This window comes from Xenopus laevis, chromosome 1L (assembly GCF_017654675.1).
Source record: "Xenopus laevis strain J_2021 chromosome 1L, Xenopus_laevis_v10.1, whole genome shotgun sequence".
NCBI lineage: Eukaryota > Metazoa > Chordata > Amphibia > Anura > Pipidae > Xenopus > Xenopus laevis.
The window spans coordinates 122399337-122418573 of record NC_054371.1 but is presented as its reverse complement, the minus strand read 5'-3'; the positions used below and the strand labels follow the sequence as shown (position 1 = coordinate 122418573).

At 39.7% G+C, this 19237-nt stretch overlaps 2 protein-coding genes across 5 annotated transcripts in view; one reads left to right on the top strand and one right to left on the bottom strand.

Annotated features, from left to right (window-relative positions):
• ano8.L (anoctamin 8 L homeolog) overlaps positions 1-4519 on the top strand; it is a 63803-nt gene extending 59284 nt beyond the window's left edge. For all 3 annotated transcript variants that reach the window (XM_041563116.1, XM_018256881.2, XM_041563119.1), the window contains one exon: positions 91-4519. In XM_041563116.1, the coding sequence (XP_041419050.1) occupies positions 91-744 (654 nt within the window). In that variant the 3' untranslated portion in view covers positions 745-4519. The remainder of the gene's footprint in view (positions 1-90) is intronic.
• A 4769-nt stretch (positions 4520-9288) lies between these two features.
• dda1 (DET1- and DDB1-associated protein 1 a) lies at positions 9289-18730 on the bottom strand. Of its 2 annotated transcripts, XM_018248635.2 has the most exons (6): positions 18536-18584; positions 17968-18011; positions 17502-17582; positions 15203-15254; positions 12993-13054; positions 9396-10297 (listed from the first exon to the last, which is right to left on the bottom strand). In XM_018248635.2, exons 1-6 carry the CDS (start codon positions 18567-18569, stop codon positions 10190-10192), a joined length of 381 nt encoding a protein of 126 aa, XP_018104124.1. In that variant the 5' UTR covers positions 18570-18584; the 3' UTR covers positions 9396-10189.
• Positions 18731-19237: the final 507 nt, after the last annotated feature.

The following is a 19237-nucleotide window of genomic DNA, read 5'->3' as shown; positions in this document are numbered from 1 at the left end:
ACAAGTTAAGATATCTAAGCACCCCACTATGCTAGCAGGCAGATATAATCAAGAGATTTAAACGGTATCACTCACCCCCTTTTTCTGCAGAAACATGAGCGACAAGCTCAGCATCGCTACCAGCAGCAACAACGCAGGAAGCGTGAGGAGGAGGAGAGACAGCGCCATGCTGATTACCATGCGCGGAAGGAGCGGGAATCTCGAGGGGAGGATGGAAAGAACTCTGGACAAGATTCCCAGACTCATGAAAAGAACTCCAGCAAAACCAAGCAAGGTGGCGCTCCTGGAGGGAGCAGCCATGACAAGCCGAAAAGACCCAGCTCCCTTTTGGCCAGCAATAATGTGATGAAACTTAAGCAAATTATCCCCCTGCAAAGCAAGTTCTTATCAGGGACCAATGCCAAATCTCCACAATCCCCTCCTGCGGCAGACACCAAAATCCCCAGCTTTCTGAGCTTCAAATTTCTCAAATCTCCTGAAACAAAACGAGAATCTTCCCAAGAGAGAGCCCATTCTCCAACGAAGCCTTTCCACCCAGGCAAGCTTTTTAACTTTGGCGGCAAGGGTGAAGGACAAGTGGGTGGCAATGGTATTGGTGCACCCATATCAACACAGCCAAGAGGAGCTACAGCTGGGACTGCCTCCTCTGATGGTACAGTGCCAGGTAAATCCCAGCTCAATGGGATTTCAGAGGACAGACCCTCAGAGGAGGGTGAGGAACAATCCAGGGCACAAAAACAATAACAGTGCTTTCCTCCCACGGAAAAAGGGCACAGAGGCACTGCTGGAGGTGGGTTGTTATATGAAAGAAAAGTTCTCCAGCTGCAGAAAGGAATGGGGGGTACTGGCCTGGAAATGCTATCATTGCACTGGTACAGCTTGCTGCATACATGAGTATCACTGTAAGGCAAGAAGGTGCTGCATTGCGTAATGAAATATGTTATCTGTGAAAACTTCCAGCTTTCCTATAGAGAGGCTTTCTGAACCATCTATTGATGACCAGTATATCTACTTACTGGCTAGTGCTAAGTGGATATTACTGGTCTTTTATGCAGGGAGTTTGTTGCATTATGCAGCATTAGAGTAACACCATTAACAATGAGTTTGTTTTTGGAGTAAGGGATTTCTCAAGTTCCAATACAGATGTTCCTGTGCAGTTACTATACTGAAGTTTAGGTCATTGCTGAGTATCTCTATAACAGTGGCCTAATTTGGCCTTTTTCCACTTGATTGGTTAAAAAGTTTAAAGTAGGATCTTATAGAACGGCTTGGAGGGAAGTTGTATGTGGTGGTTTGTTGGTGGTGACCTGTCTCGTGCAGTGCCTTATTCCAGGTCTGCTGTGGAGCAGGCCATATCACCACATGTAAGAAAATTCTGAGCTTAGCTCTTCCTTAGACCCGAAACTCACCCAAATAATACAGTTATTTGTTTTCTTAAAGTTGATGCAGCACAGCCTTTTTTGAGGGGGGAAGGGTGTAGAAGACAGGGATTTAGTAATGTCCAATTATTTCAGAAACCATTCTTGGCATGACTATAAGTGAAAAAAGGTATTATTTTCTGACCCCTGAAAGACACTATATTGTCTGTGTGTCAAAAAAGGGGAAAATGGTAACTTCCAATTTAAAAATCACTCTACCTTCCCATAAGCTCCCCTTTATCTGAGAGGGAAGGTTAGAACAGGACATGATTCTTGGAATGTTGCTCCTCAAACAGCAATCATTATTTAGTGTTAGAGGAGTCACAAAAGATTAGTGCCTACAAACATGTTCCACAGTGTAGGCTCAGTACAGGTCTTTCTCAAGCTATCCTGGTAACAGACTATGCTTTCTTGCTTTTTCCTTTGTCATTTAGTAGGAATATCTGTAATATTTAAACATAAAAGAAGGGTATGCCAACATGAGTTCTATATATTGGTGGCCTCTAAAAGAACAAATGAAGCAGAAAAGTGGAGGGATATAGTTTTAGCTGTGTGGACTTTTTAAAGGTGAAAATATACCTGCCAATCTACATATGCAAGAAGAAGCCACAAAGCAGTAAATCTTTATTAAGAAGTGTACGGTCTGTTGGTGGAACAGGGAAAGTCAGTAAAGGATAGTACATGTTGTGGCAAAGTCTCCTGAAGACTTGATTGTGTTTTTATTGGGTACAAGAAGTAAGAATAAATAGACCAGAGTATGAGGCTGCTACAAGTAGGATGTAAAATGGATATGAGTCTTGTGCTTCTGGTGACCATCCAGTTTGTATAGTACACTATTAATTTCAGCGTGATAAGGGTGCATCAGATATTGACGGGTTTCTCTTGTAGTTTTTATTCTTTTAATATAGGAGGTGTGTTTGGGAGGATGTCTGAGCAGGCATACCTACATGTATCTGCTATAAGTGCACAATATATGTTTTGTAACTACTCAGCAGTGTCTTTGGTTATCTGTTTCATGGTTCCCCACAAGGATCCTTTCCATTGCACAAAGGGATGTGTTGATGGATGTGACCGTTTCTAATTTAGTTGGATGTGAGTCAGGCAGACTGTATTAGATGAAATCTAGACCCTTTTCTTTTTGGAAAAACAGAAACGTATGTCTGCACTCTTAGATAGATGATATTTAATATGTTTATTTTTTTTTATTAAATGGACCTGACTCATATGCGATGGTATGGTGCAGCTTTGCAGATAATAGATTTTTCATATTGCTAAACCATGTCATATTAAAGAGCTTTGTGAGCTCAGGAAAGAGCTAGTAAGTTCAGAGGTATAGACAGTATTTCTACAAACATCCAGTAGGAAGACATATTGCCTTGGACATAGGAGCATATTTTGTATTATGTAGCTTGTGTATTATGACTTTGTGGGAAGATCTTGGCAACCTGTGAGATATGGAGCACAGAAAGGGACAGTCAGAGGCCATTGTGCTAAATGTATTGCCTGTATGCAAGAGATAAATACGTGTATCTATTTAGAAAGAGGGTTGTATTGATTATAGCAACCCAACTGAATTCTGTTTGGGAAGAATGCAGCTCCTTTGTGGTTTTGAAATCTTTTAAGACTGAAATTTCATGTACAGGCATGGGACCTGCTATCCAGAATGCCCAGGACCTGGGGTTTTCCAGATAAGGGATCTTTCCGTAATTTGTATGCCATAAGTCTACTAAAAAAATAATTTATACGTTAATTAAACCCAGTAGGATTGTTTAGACGCCAGTAAGGACATCTTAATTCAAATCAAATACAAGGTACTGGTTTATTAAAACAGGTTTTTAAAAGAAAATATTTTTTTCATTTGAATCATTTAATTAAAATGGAGTCTGTGGAGAGATGGCCATTCCATTAATCTGAGTTTTCTGAATAATGGGTTTCCGGATAACGGATCCTATACCTGTATATATTTAGTTCTGATAACATCCTACAACATAGACAACAAGTGCCAACAATGCAGTGCAGGTCTCTTCCGATTTTGTTTATGTTAATTTTAATTAAAAAAAAGTTCCAGTCCCAATTAGAAGGCCATTCATTAGTGAAGCTTGTCACCCTGACCATATCTAGATTTAATTCAAAGTGGAACTGAGCCTTTCTAAGGGGGGTTTCTTTCAGAGGTCACCAAAGTGGTGGAAGTGGTACTGCCACAAGGACTCCAACGATATTCTATAAACCTAATGTGTATTTTGCTGAACATAAATGAAGACTAATAACCCTACAAAGGGCTCTCTACTCTCCCCAGGAGAAAGGAGTCTGGTGCTAGTTAAGTTTGTGGATAAGATGAATTTCTATGTTTGTTATGAATGTAACACAGGTGAGACTTGCAGCACTCGAGAGGATAGGAGGTTATGAATAGGTACCAGCTACAATGATTTCCAGTGCATTGTATTAGATTGCAAGTGACGTTTTCTTGCCGCAGTTTCTATTTCATTACCATATGAACCTCCAGCACCCTACATGAAAGGTTTCTGCATGTTATCAAATGAAAACAATTCATCTCAGATTAAAAAATATCATAACTATGCAACTTTCTTTTAATTAGGGCTAAGATTATGAGGCTAATAATTGGGCTTTTCCTTACGCTAGACAACATTACTGTGTGCAATGTACCATACCCCACAAGGCATCAGCTGTGGGAAACCGTTCCTTTTATTCAAGCATGTGAAATGGGATCTTGAGCCTCGTAAGAAGCTACATAAATGGGGCAAGCTAAATGCATTATGTAAGCAACGATGTAACATGAATGCGCTTCAAGGAATGTGATGTAAACAGCAGGGCTGGTTAAAGGCACCGGGCACATGTACTAAACCAGGGATTCCCATACAGTGATCAATATCAGTGAATGTGACCATAATCCAGCCATTTTATCTTATTGTATTAGAGCTTAAAGGTCCAGTAACACCAAATAATGAAAACGATTTCTTTAAGTATTCTTAGCCTGCATCCAACATGGCACTCACTACTAGCATTTTTAGTATTACTGTTTCTTCCAACCAGGGTGTGGGCTCTATTAGTTCGCATCCCCCCAGTGTAGGAAATACTTTTCTTATCTCCCCAGTGTAGGAAATACTTTTCTTATCTCCCCAGTGTAGGAAATACTTTTCTTATCTCCCCAGTGTAGGAAATACTTTTCTTATCTCCCCAGTGTAGGAAATACTTTTCTTCCCAGTGTAGGAAATACTTTTCTTAGGATAAGTGCATTTTAAAGCAACATGTTTGTGATCAGCCATATATATCCATGACCTGCCACTAAAAGTACAAAAATATATGGGCAGATTTCTGGAAATTCAGTCAAACTGGGGATTCACAAAAGATTCCTAGATTTCAACATAGATATTAACACTTTCCTGGCAATCAGGAAACGGTTTAATAAATTGACATATATTTTAGAGCAGATCAATATGTCTGCAGCAGAGCGCCATTCTGATCTATGGGGTACTGACACATGCACTATTGATTCAGAAAAACTCTTTATGATGCGTTCCAGGGCAGAAAAGAGTCTGCTACATCAGACAGGATTGGTTACTGCTGATTCATAATAAATCAGAATTATAAAAAAATATCCTGCTATGGGCACTAGTCTTAATACCAAAAAGGTGGGGACCTTAACCACCTTAGTTATAAAATGGTATAAATAAATTGAAAAACATTTTATTGGTACTAAAACACAGTGTAGTAAAACAATATATGCACTTGGCCAGCCTGCCTATATTATTTACTTTGCCAATTGAAAAATATTTTTAATTTTAAAATGGTGAATTAAATAAGATAGGCCGGCCAAGGGCATAGTTTGTTTTACTAAGCTGTGTTTTAGTACCAATAAAATGTATTTCAATTCATAATAAATCAGCCTTGGTGGAATGCTGAATTGTTGTAAAGTGCAGACTATGTAAATAAAGTCATGTGATAAAAGTTGCAAGCTTCAACATAGCAACTCATCAGCAAGTACAGGTCTAGACCAAGATTAAAATCAATAAATACTGACTGGCTATGTCATCTTACAGCCTGGCATATTGTGGGCCTGAGCTAATAATACTCACTGATCACCTCAATAAAAGGGTTAATAGTAGGGATGCACCAAATCCCTATTTTTGGCATAATTTGGAATCTTTTAGGAAGGATTTGGCCAAATTCTGAATTGAATCTAGGATTCCCTGCATCCCTAGCTAATAGATCTGGTGCAAATATATATATATATATATATATATATATATACACACATATATATACAGTTTCCTTAGGGTATTTTCATTCTCTGGTGTAACTGGCCCTTATGTGCTTTACAACAGGTAGTACACGCACATATATATATATATATATATATATAGATATAGATAGATATATATATATAAATATAATATGTCCAATGGTACCTGCACTCCAACCACTTATACTTTCACGGGTGCTTGGTCAAAAACGTATTGTATAATGATCAAAGGATGGACCAGCACTCCAGTTCAAATAAATAACGTGCTTTTATTGCACGGTGATAAATAAAAGCACGTTATTTATTTGAACTGGAGTGCTGGGCCATCCTTTGATCAATATATATATATATATATATATATATATATATATATATATATATATATATATATATATTCAATCCCAAGCAGGCGCACTCAAATCCAGACTTCTTCAGTAAATGTGGGTGCAGGGTCAAATAATATGTATAAATCTTTTCAAAGACCCGCACTCCAATTTATAATGTAAATTTTATGCACATTTCATACATGCATGAAATGTACATAATAAAAGCAAATGAATTCATCACATCACATTTATATATACAGTATATAAAACCTACAAGCTTTTTGAACTACTATTCAGAGTGTAAATTTCAGAATTTCTTTGAAATGAAATAGTATATAATACCAATACCTGTACAAGGAGTGACGTTTTTGAGATCTGTACGGAAACTGTTGTTTAGTGCATCGAGCCCAGTTTGTAAATAATGCTGAGCAATACACAGAATTGGCAATATTTATTGGCCTGTAAGAAAGCTAGAATGGCTTAGTGTTAACCTTTTTTCCAAAGACTATTTCTTACAGGTGATGAAACTGACCCCTTAATGTATTTATGAATGTTATTTTGATTCCTTTAAGCAGGTAGCTGTGGGCAGTAATCGCAAATGCTCTTTTACGGGGTTTACCTTCAGAAAATGTATTGTTATGAAGAAATACATCACCCATTTAGTTATTTTGCTTTTCCTTCAGTGGGTAGTAAAGGTGCATTGTGGTTCTGGAGTTCCTGATAAAACTGACCATAGTGTGTGAATGTGATAGGGACTTGGATTGTAAACTCCACTGGCACAGGGACTGTTGTCCAACTTGTTGAATAAGTTGCTGAGATCTTAACTAATACAGTAATAGTTTTGAAAGCCAGAGACCTGATCTAAAGGGGAATTCAATCCTAAAGTAAAAAAAAAAAAGCCTCCCCGGTGTTACCCCGGACAAATGCCCTCAACTCTTTAGTTACCTCTCGGTGCAGATTCTGTCCAGGGAAGTTCACAGCAGCCATCTTCCGGCTCTACGTTAATCTTCGGAATGAAAGTCGCGCTTCAGCAATTTCCGTGACTTTCAGTGCATGCGCAGTTGTTGTGGAACAGAAAATTGCTCCAACTGCGCATGCCTCATTCCGAAGATTACAGAAGAGAAGGAGATGGCTGCCGTGATCTCCGCTGAACAGAATCTGCATCGAGGGGTAAGTAAAGAGTTAGGAGCATTTGCCTGGGGTAGCAGCTAGACTGAGGAGGGAGGGGGATCTATGTAGGGTAAGGGGGTAGGGTTTTTTACTTTACGGTTGCATTCTCCTTTAACTGAGTTGCCTCTGGAAAATAAAACTAAACCCCCTAAACTTGCCCCATCTGCTGTAGCTGGTTAAACAAAAAGAGTAGTGCAGCATGGCTGGTGGCCACCATGTTTAACTGCTTCAGGTCCTCTTTGTTGTGTTCTCCATCCCAGAACACGCACAGTTGACACCAGGTCCAGATCAGCTTCATCTGCATGCTTCTGTCAGCTTCAACAACAGTCAGTTTTAGGGGTCCCTGGTGGTGTAGTTGGGGGGGGGGGAGCTCTGGAAGGTGCTTAGCTTTTCACTCCTTCTTTAGAGCAATACATTTTGTGAAGGTGACCTTGTGCATTTGATGGGCTGTGGGCTGAAAAGTGTGTGTGTAGTCATATGTTTAATCAGTGAAACAATGCGGCTTTGTGACAGTAATGCTAATAAACCATCGGGGGCTTCATGGGCTAGTAAATCCCTATGTATGTTGGATTTAATCACTGGGAAAATGGTCAAGAAAATCATTGTGCTTTCCTTTAAACCATGTTAACTCTTTATGTGAAGGGTTCGTTGAGCCTATACCTTGCATTATTTAGCTAGTTTTGTAGGAACAACAGCTAAGGCTGGTGGCACATGATAATATTCGGGGAAGATTAGTCGCCCAGCAACAAATTACTCTTCTTCGGGCAAATAATCCCCCCCCAATGCCTTTCCGCCGGCAAGAATGAGGCAACTTCGGAAAACGAAGCGATACGTATGCCACCCCGCCATCAATGCACATTCTAGCCAGCGGGAAGGCATTGCGGGGGGATTAGTCGCCACGAAGAAGACATTTGTCGCTGGGCGACTAATCTCCCCGTCTGCCACTAGCCTTACACTGGAAATCTAATATAATGTACAGTAATTGGCATTGCTATGTTTGTCCCTTCTAAAGGCAGGCTGACTAAAACATGGGACATGTCTTGGAAAGGATAATTTTTAGGCAGTAGGTAACAAGATAGCACAGGAAGTGTTTCACAGGAAGTGACGTCATGCTTAGTGTAATACACTGTGGCATTAGGGAACATTTCAGTATCAGTGGAGCCAGTAGATTGCAAATCTAAGTTTGATTCATCCACACTGTAACAAAATGACATGAAAGCGCAGGTGTTTAGAATGGAGCCAGTTAGGCTGCCAGGGTCAGTGGCACAGTCAGTCGTTGGGATATTTCACTGGAGACCTGCAGCGCTTTGCATTATGATCCTTGTACCTCTCTTTGCACAGAGAGCCAAACACATATTCTGCTTCCCTTCTTTTACTCAAAAGCCTGGGGGAATGGGGATATTTATTTCTTTAATTTATTTTCTCATATTTTTGTAAAATCAGCAGAAATGCAATAAAATATATTTCAACAAAATACTTTAGTCTTCCGAATTATTTACTAAACGCGTATGATCGTGTTTTATGAGAGCGGGTGCATGGGTACAATTCATTTGGTTAATTTGGCAACCTGGGACTTTGGATGTCAAAGAATCAGGTGAGAAAAGTAGAAGGGTGCAGGTGTGAAAGGGAGCTGCAAAGGGGTGGGGTTCAGGACAGGCACAGGGGCTGGGCCAAGTAGTTGCCCTAAGTGCTCTGTTGCTTGCAAAGGGTTACTGCCAGGCCCTGGACTGTCAATCTGTGAGTTCTGGCAAATGCCAGAGGGGCTGCTGTAAGATGCCATAGACTGTGGAGGGGACTGGTTGGTCACATGACTGGGGGCAGCTGGGAAACTGACAAAATGTCTAGCCCCATGTCCAATTTTAAAATTAAATATAAAAATGTGTTTGCTCTTTTGAGAAACATATTTCAGTGCAGAATTCTGCTGGAGCAGCACTATTAACTGATGTGTTTGGGAAAAAACAGTTTTTTTTCCATGACCGTATTCCTTGAAATAGCCTATTATTTTAGCTTTTAAGTTTCTACTGAAGTGTTTGGGGCAAACCGAAAAGGACTTTGGCTTTGCAATACAAGCCTCTAAGCGATGTTTGGCGAAGACAAGTAAATGCATTGATGATTTCAAAATGTTTAATGAAATAATATACATTTAAAACAATGTTCTCCCCCCCCCCCAAAAAAAAAATATTAACAAAGGCAAATTAAATTTTACAAAAAAAAAAAAAATAATCTAATTTTGGCCAGTGACAGAGCAAATATTACAGTGTCCGACCTCATAATCTGTTGCTGGAAGTCATGAGTGCAAAAGCCAGTGTTATTTCAACATGTGGAACAGTCGTTTGTTGCTTACAGACTATGATTGTTTAGGTGACAAGACAGGTTCTCTGTCTTGTGATGTTTAATACACTTATTACCAGCCTAACTTATTGATTATAGTATGTGGTGATGGTGCCACATTTGGGCTAAAATGGAGGCAGCCTATTTATGGCACAGAGGTAAATCTTCATGTGCGGAAGGCATGATATACTATAAAAGCCACTCTATTCCCAGTAATATGGCCGTCAGGTCTACTAACAGTAGAACACAGCAATCACCCGCCAGTACGTGTGACATTGGGGGAAAATATAAGCTTTTTTATACCCCCCCCCCCCCCCAAAAAAAGTATATACATGTTTTCATTGACTGCAAGAGATTTGTCAGATGTAACAGAGTTGTCTTCTCTAACCAGTGGGGCAAATAAACCTGCACACACCAAACTTAACAGCAACTTGGGGGAGACCAAAAAAAATAAAGTGTTTATTCACGTTTTAACACTATCCTCTCTTTGAATGGTTTGCAGCGCAGCATAAATAAAATCTGGAAGAAATAAATACAATTTTGGCTCCTATGGATCATAAGAGAGTGGGAAGGCAAGGAAAGGCTGTGTTGCTCCCCACACATTACAGTATGATCCTGTGTACAGAGGGAGGGACACGGTGGAGTGGGACAAGAGGTGATAAAGGAAGAATTGCAAAAGGCGTCTATGTGTCCTCATTCATTTCTTGGCTGTCTGTCCTGGCAATCTTTCGTGGGGGAGCGGAAGTCTCGCCTATTTCTAATTGGTCTTGATCTCTTTTCTTTGCAGCATTCTAGTGAGAGAGAACAAACAGATTGAAGAGCTTGAACACAGAATGCAGAATTTATTATCCTACCAGAAACGTACCCAGGCTGGAAGTAGCATTTTTCACTTTACAGCATCATGTAGCTGCACAATCAATTATGCCTCAGTCACAGGCACTTCTGGGGCTGCTGCTCCCCTTTGCCCAAAATCAAGGAGAAGGAGGAGCTGGTCCTGCTGCTCCTCAGGCAGTAAAATAGCTGCCCAACCCCATCAGACCTTAAGAGTTGGTATCTGCCCATGTTTTCAGGGCCCGGGTGGCATAACGGATATATTGTTTTCTCTACATTTGTTAATTCGGGTTTGTTTTTATCTCTATGCTTTTTCCACTACGTCTTTTTTTTTTTGTTGGTTCTCTTCCCTATTTTTAACAATGTCTGTCACTGCTCCTTCCATTTTTTCTTCTTTCATGTGCTTTTTTTCATCCTTATGCTACTCATGCCTTACCTCCCTTTTGTATTTGTGTTTTCACTCCTTACTTGCAACCTCTCCTCATCCTGTTTTTCTGTTACCATTCTCATTTATTACCCTTTTCAGTTTTAGAGCCATCTGTCCCCACTGACCTTTGTTAACATTTACTTTTCCCATTTCTGTTCAGCCTCTTCCTTAACCCTTTGTCAGCCCCTCATTTATTCCTTTTGTCTTTCACACTTTAGTCCTTTTATCTGTTGAATCTCCTCACCAGGCTTTTTTTTCCCCATTTGCTGTAGTTGTCTGCAGAAATACACCTTCTCCTTCAGGCACATGGCTGCTGACCATTCTTGTTCTGGCAGCCTGTCAGATATCCACATCTTTCCTTTGTGCTTTTTCTTTTAAAGGGGTTCTTCACCTTTAAGGTCACGTTTAATATGTTATAGAATGGTCAATCTAAACAACTTTTCTATTGGTTTTCATTATTTATTTTTTATAGATTTATAATCATATGCCTTTTTCTTCTTCTGACTCTTTGCAGCTTTCAAATGGACGTTGATGACCCCTTCTAAAAAGCAAATGCTCTGTAAGGCTACAAATCTATTGTTATTGCTACTTTTTATTACTCATCTCTCTATTCTGGCCCTCTCCCATTCGTATTCCAGTCTCTTATTCAAGGCAATGCATGGTTGCTAGGGTAATTGTGACCCTAACTACCACATTGCTTAAAATGCAAAGTGAAGAGCTGCTGTATAAAAAACTGAATAACTCAAATTCTTAAATAATAAAAACTCATTGCAAATTGTCTCAGAATATCCCTCTCTACTTCATACTAAAAGTTCTCTCAAAGGTGAACAACCCCTTTACGCGTTCATTTTTGTCTTTGTTAAACGGCTTCCCCAAACTGCTCTTTATTCGTGGGGAGATTTAATTCTAGACACAACGCAATAAAGATTGGGGAAGCCACTTGTTAAAAAGAAATGGCAACATACTTACTAGTGGGGGAACTACAGAAAGAAATAAGAGGCTGACAACATGGACCCATGAGCAGCAAACAATGGCTCTATAGGCCAGATGCAGCCCACAGGAGGCTTAATTCTTTAACATGTGAGGCTGACTGAACAGTGTTGCTGTTCCTCCCTGTTGTAAAAGCACAGGTACACTACACAGCAACTCCAAGACAGTAGTTGAATGAGATACTTGCGTTTTAAGAGACAACTTAATATTGCTAAAGGATTAGGCAAGCAATTATATACTACATAGGGATTCTGTGGCAATGGACATTATGCCTCCAACTCAAGTGGGAAGATAAACATGAAAGCAGCAGCTAATTGGAACCCAGTGGGGTTGAAGAATAAGGCAATTCCAAAGGGCTGCTTTCCCCATGTAGAGCAGCACCCAGAAACTAAAAATGAGGTGGGCAACACAGGGGCATATAGAGTGGATACCAACAGTCCGCTTACGTGGAGCTACACTGAGCAGAGATCAGTGAGGAAATTGAAAGTATGCATTTTGCACCAATATCTGCTCAATGTAGCTCCACACAGGCTGACACCATGCATGTCAATGGAGCTACAGAAAAAGCACATGAAAGAAGATCCACTTTCCTCCTCTTGCATACAAACACAGGCAGATGAAATAAGATAATTCACTCTGTGTGCCAAGGTCTAAAAATGTTTTACACTAAAACTGGCCAAACATATACTGGACAATATTGGCTGCCAAGTCTGTTACCTGAGACAAAAACTATAGCTTATTGCCCACACGTGGGAATAAAAAAATTGCAATGCATTATTAGGCCTTGGATATGATGATCTTGACAAGACTGCAAAGGGCACCCTTACTGTATGTCCAAATGATCAAATCGTACAGCACTGCAGAATACTATTATATTAATGATATTTGTTTGAGCTTTCCTGACTCAAGTGACTGACTCATCTTAAACACGACTCTAATGTTGACTTTTGTCAGTAAGCTACTGCCTAAAAATGCCTTTTCCCAAGAAAAACAAAAAACTTCTGTAGCTTATTGATTTTTTTTTTACTGAATTCTGTATAAGAAACAACTTGAAACACAATACACTTTACTTGAAGGGACAAAAGGTTAATGATCTAGCTAATACTGAAAAAGTTAATGCACACCATCATAGACATGTTACTCTTGGTATATCTGTGTCCGTAACAATCTCTGTCTTGTCAAATAATTGGTTTTTTTTTTTTGTTTTGTTTTTTTAATATACAAACTGAAAATCTTACCTTTTTGTCCCATTGTTGGTGTAGATAACGCAGAAGTATATTTGTTTTCTCTGTTACTATGACTGAAATAAAGAAGAAAAGGGGAACAAAATCATTTCAACAGAAAAGTAAATCTTATTTGAGCTAGCATTTGCTTTGTGAATGAAGTCAAGCAAATATAGGCTGCTTCTATTTGACTGCACTTCGGAGGTTGCACACCAACTCATGTATTAAAGGGGTTGTTCACCTTTGAGTTGACTTTTAGTATGATGTAGAAAGTGATATTCTAAGACAATTTACAATTGGTTTTCATTTTTTATTATTTGCATTTTTTATAAATTTAACTTTTTATTTAGCAGCTCTCCAGTTTGCAGTTTTAGCAATGTGGCTGCTTGGGTTCAAATTACCTTAGCAACATGCGCTGATTTGAATAAGAGAATGGAATATGAATAGGAGAAGATTTGAATAGAAAGAGGTATAATAAAAAGTAGAAATAATGCATCTGTAGCCTTATACAGCATTTGTAGATGGGGTCACTGACCACCATTTGACAGCTGGACAGTCAGAAGAAGAAGGCAAATAATTAAAAAACTATTAAAAATATATATGTAGACCAATTAAAAAGTTGTTTAGAACTGGCCATTCTATAACATACTGAAGTTAACTTAAAGATAAACCACCCCTTTAACAAGACTGCAGATACATCTTAATTATATTAACGTTGCTGATCCAACATTGGCCTAAACCTCAGGCGGGGGAAGGATTTATCAAACAAACTGCACAGAGGGATGTTGTTCATTACAAGGGGGCTCTTCATGCACAGGGGAAAAAAAACTATAGTTCCATTCCTGCAAAAATGTTTGATCTCTGCAGGACCTGACAGTGAATGCAATTTAAGTAACGGATGTTCCCTTTAAAGCTAAACACTCACATTTAAGTAGGCTTTACATCCACTTTGAGGACAAGCAAAGCTGATGTATAACAAAAGAAGAATATCAGTAGAAGACTACTACTTGTTTTTCTTTGTCATCCCCCAGAGGTCAGTTGCACAGGTAGTATACCCTTCAACAACAAGTTGCCTCCAGTATAAGTACAGAATATTGCAAGTAAAACTCAGCTGAGTCAAATACTAAGGAGTATCAATAAACTTGAGGCAGGCACACCAGTAGCAATTCAAAAATAGGGTTTGCCTGTTTCAGCAGGAGTGATAAATACAGAGAGAACAGAGCTACACATTTTAAGACGCCATTTTTCCCAAAATACAAAAAGACTACAAGCCAGAATAACCGAAAAACAAATGGCTCTTTGTAGTACAGTTTGTAAACAGCCAACTGCAATACGCAATCAAAAGCAAGTCTAGCAACTGCTGCACTGGACAACAGTATATGGATTACAATACACTGCCTTGTCAAGCAGCAGTCTCTTCCCTTTACATTCTCCACTCCATATGCTACTGTCCCTCAGTGTGAACTTAAATGCAAATTATGGTAGAAGTGAGTGGTGTTTATTCGTTAAGCTGAAATGTCTCCAAGAAAAACAGCTGTCTGCCAGGACCCAAAAAGGGAGTGATGACAAATGGCCCCGCCTTGCATAGAGGTGCTATACATTAAACTAAAAATGTTGAAGCCTCAAAGCATGGACCTGATGCATGTATTAATATGTAATGATTTATTGAATCCAGTTGTATGTATGAAGATGTTCAAACAAATAAAAAAAAACTTTTAAAAAATGTTGCAGCTTTTTAAAGAAAGGTGACAGATTTTAGGCTGCTTCAGTTGCTTGTTTTAACACCTCTGAACAGTTCAAGCTGCCATTTAAGGGCTTATTTTATTTCAGGACCTTCTTGACTCAAAACAAATTTACGGGAAAACATTGCTTTATCAGCCATAATTCTAAAATCTTATATTCACCCTTACTGTCACCCTAACATTCAAACCACCACTTCAGATGTATGTAGGGGAAAAAAACGGCTAAATAATTTAAATATTCACAACTGGCCTTCAAGTTGGAGCAATCTACTCCAGGGTGCCTGGGAGGCCAGTGCCACGTTTTGGTAAATAATGGTCGAATATTTCTAGCAATAAAACAAAGATCCTGTAACAATATTTGTAATTAAAAATATCCTATATACTTTAGGAAGCCTTTCATGCTTTTACAGATGCTATTAAAATAATGTTTCTATTAAGCTGCTTTAGGTCTAATGAAAAAAATAATAGTTAAAGTATGCTTACTTTGGTCAGAGGGATATTCTCTTGTGGGAAGATATACTGAAGGCCGTCTATTCTGTAACAACATTTGCACAAATCAGTAAGTGAATTATTATATAGAATACAATACATACAACAATAAATACCCAGCTCCACTGTCCCCACCATGCGCACAGAGTCAAAGTTTCCATACTGAAGCCGGTAAAACTGTGGGCCTTGTTGGTTGAAACGCACACTGGTATTTGTTAAAAAAAAAAAAAAATAATTGAGGGAGCACAGATTTATTTTTCTATCTCAACTTGGAACCATTTTTTCCCTCCCTGCATTGGAGAACACTGATACATACATGGAAATATTTTCTGAATAATACACTGCCTATTTTTCCGCAACATTGAACCATCTGAATAATCAGGCACCTTGGAGAACACTCTTTTTGTGGCACATGACAAGAGACTGGGATAAGTGAAGATATTGTGGAAGGAAAAAGTTCTTAGGAGACTTGTTTCATATTCAACACCTGAAAAAGTTGCACCACCCTTTTTTGTGAAACCGTTTGAATTTTTAACATTTCTGCATAAACACAACTTAACACATTATGTTTTTCAGTTGAGTCCTTACACTAGGTAAAGTAATGCCTATGTATGTATTTATTGAGGAAAGCAATCCAATTTATATAATTGTGAAAATGCAACTAAACATTTCTGGTAACTGTAGTCCTGCACATTGGCCTGGAGGATTATTATCTTATTTCTCCTTACAGAACAGCTTCAACTCAGTTGGAGGGATTCCTTGCATGAATTGCCAGCTTCTGTTCCTTCCAGAACATTTCTATAGGATTTGCATTCCAAAAACATTAACTGTCTTCAGCTGTAACCATTCTTGGTCAGGTCATTTGGGGTACATTAATGGTTCGTGTCTTGCTGCTTGACCCACTTTCTCTTGTTTATGAAGGGGTACCCAGACATTTTCCTTCATAATTGGAGTTCCTGCAGAATTCACATTTCCATCAATAATGGCAAATCATCCTGAGGCAGAGGCAGCAAAGCAGGTCCGAAAATGGTACTGCAACCACCACATAATCTAGCAAACTGTAGCCAGACAGCTGTGCTCTATTTGGATATTAGTGGCTTTCCCCTCGCAATACTTCCATGCACTTTAAAACCGGTATCAACTGTGAAAATTATAGTACACACTGCCATGCACACCATTATTGTTCAGTATTCTTCTTATGGTGGACTCGTTAATGCTGACATACACCAATAGAAAATAAACCTTTAGTTCCTTAGAGATCTTCTGGAATATTATACCCCTTGCTCTTATTGTAGTCCTTCTTGGTCGACCACTCTTTTGGAGGGTGCTGAAGAGCCTCCATTTCTACACAAGCTGCCTGACAGTGTACTAGTAAAGACCCAGTTCTGTAGAAATAGTTGGAATTGTGATGTACGGGTCAGGAAAAACTCAACCCACACCCACCCAATCATCTCGCTCTGTGTGTTACTTCTTTGCTTGTGCTCCTGTTTTCAACAAAAATAATCTTCGGGAGCAGTGGAGAAGTGTACTTTTCCAGTCTGATCCACACCTAATCCTAACCAGCAACGACTGACCAAAATTAAACCCAAACCGGACAATCAGTGATCAACCCGCGAGTTACAGCAGGTTTTGGGTCAACCAGCACATCACTATTTTGTAACCTTTTCTAGTCTGTGGAGTGTCAATAACTGTTTTGCAGGTCCTCAGAAATCTAATTTGTTTGAGCCATGACACATTTCCACAATCCTGTGTTAAGATCAGACTTGGACAGTAAAGGTGGCCATACACGGGCAGATAAAGCTGCTGATATCGGTCGTTTGGACCAATTTGACAGCTTATCTGCCGGGGAATGGGGGCTTCCGACGGGTCTTCCTGATCGATATCTGGCCACGATATCGATCGGGAAGGTTTGATTTTTAACCGAGCAAGCCCCTTGGCGTATCGTAATTCGATTGTTCGGCCATATGGCCGAACGTTCAAATTACCCCAGATATAGCCATGCCGTTAGTGGCATATTGGGGAAAGATCCGCTCGTTTGGCGATGTCGCCAAACGAGCGAATCTTTGAGTCTATGGCCAGCTTTAGATGCCAGATTTCTGTTCTTTAAATAGGGTTGGGTTTCCCACACCCACACCTGATTATCATCCCATGAATGAAATTCCTGACCATCCTTTAAAATGAACGGAGAATCCTCCTAATGTTTATGCAAAAATAATGAAAATTCACAAACTTTCAAGAACCACTGTATGACACAAAATGAGACATGTGGATTGTTTCAAAGCCATTTACTCACCGATGCTTTACACACGGAGTCTGCATGAAATCTGCTGAAGTTACTCTCATTGTAGACAGGTAGTCCTTTCAAAAAATCAGCCTGAAAGCATAAAAAAGGCAGATATATTTTTTTAAAGGGCAAAAAAGGTAGCATCAGGAAAAAACCTAGGAACTTTTAATAAACATTTGAGACAAGCAAGCGCCCTGTAACTAAACAGGCATTGCAACTTCCATAAACACAACCTGGCAAACTTATATGAATTCAGTATGACAGCAATTGAATACTAGACAGATTAAACTGCTCTTTAGTGGCACACTATATACTTCTGTGATAACTAGAATGACTAATCATAAGACATTACACAAAGAGCCAAGGTGGCAAGACTATAAACAATAACAGTGGTCGTTCAATGTGAAATGCTTCACAACTTTATTAAAACTGAACAATTTTAATGAAAGTACATTAGAAAGTTGATCAGAATTACATTTTCTTTCATGATGCAAACATCTGTTTTGAGGCAGGGGATTACTTTAAGAAAAAGAAGGGGTGTTAATGTATAATCTAATGAAACCTTGGGGCACCTCTTTGACAAATTCTAACCTGTCCTTCACTACAGCCAGGTCTGGACATGGAGTCAAAATAAGCCCTTGTATTTCAGGTACACAGAGGCCCAAACAGCCCAATAAATAGTGACTGTCTATGGGAAATTACAGCAGCCCCTCTGGCATTTGTCAGAAGCTCAGATTGCCAGTCTGGGCCTGACCACAGTTATAGACTGGCCAATGGACATCTGATTGCCCAACTATTGCATATAAGAGTGCAAAAAAAAGTCTCCCAACTGTACCCTTATTTGTGGCACAGACTGCCAGTACACAAACACTACGAAACTGGCATCATTATTAGCCAAAGCAACTGGTAGAACAAACCATACTCCTCATAATCAGTGCACAAACAGCAACCTAAAGGCTCTCTGTACAATGGGGTGGAAATGAGAACGGTCCCAAACATACTACATGCCCTCCCATTGCTACCAGACGCACACTGGGCCTCACCTGCCCCTAAATACTTTCTACAGACACTGCACATCTTGTCACCCTAACAATACCACCCCACCCATTGCTATATGCCCGCACCCACCCTGCTCACTTTACATCAACAAATACATGAAGCATATACTCACCATATTCAGCCTCCTCACGGCGTCTCCGGCCTCGCCCTCTCACACTAACTTCGACCGCGGGAACCCCAGCCCACCAGCCTGGTTTGTCATTGGGCATCGCGTTTCTACGTTCGCCCTCCTCTTTCCTTAACTCATTGGAGAGAACGCTTTTCTGTCACGGATACACCACGCTGATTGGCCTTTCAGAAAGCCAGTCCCTGACGAACCAAGTAGTCAAGGTTGGTTGTCTCACATACGATCACCTGCTCCCATGCCTGCTTCCTATTGATTGGTAGATTGCTCTGCAAGGGATTCTGGGAATTAGAGTTTGTGTTTTTAAGATTGTTGACAACTCGGTTGGATATCTACAATACATTTCGCGGGTGGGGAGGAGAATCAGAAGTTGTTTGTAATCTAGTTCAATATGTTATTGCGTGCTTTGCTAAAGGTGGCTATAATATGAAAATGAACAGAACGGAGAATTCACTCAAAGCTAGCAAAGTCGTACCGGGCAGCCGTGAGTGACGGCGGTAGATGGACCCTTGACGTCGTGGTGGGCCACGCATACCTCCCAACATTTTGGAAGTAAAAAGAG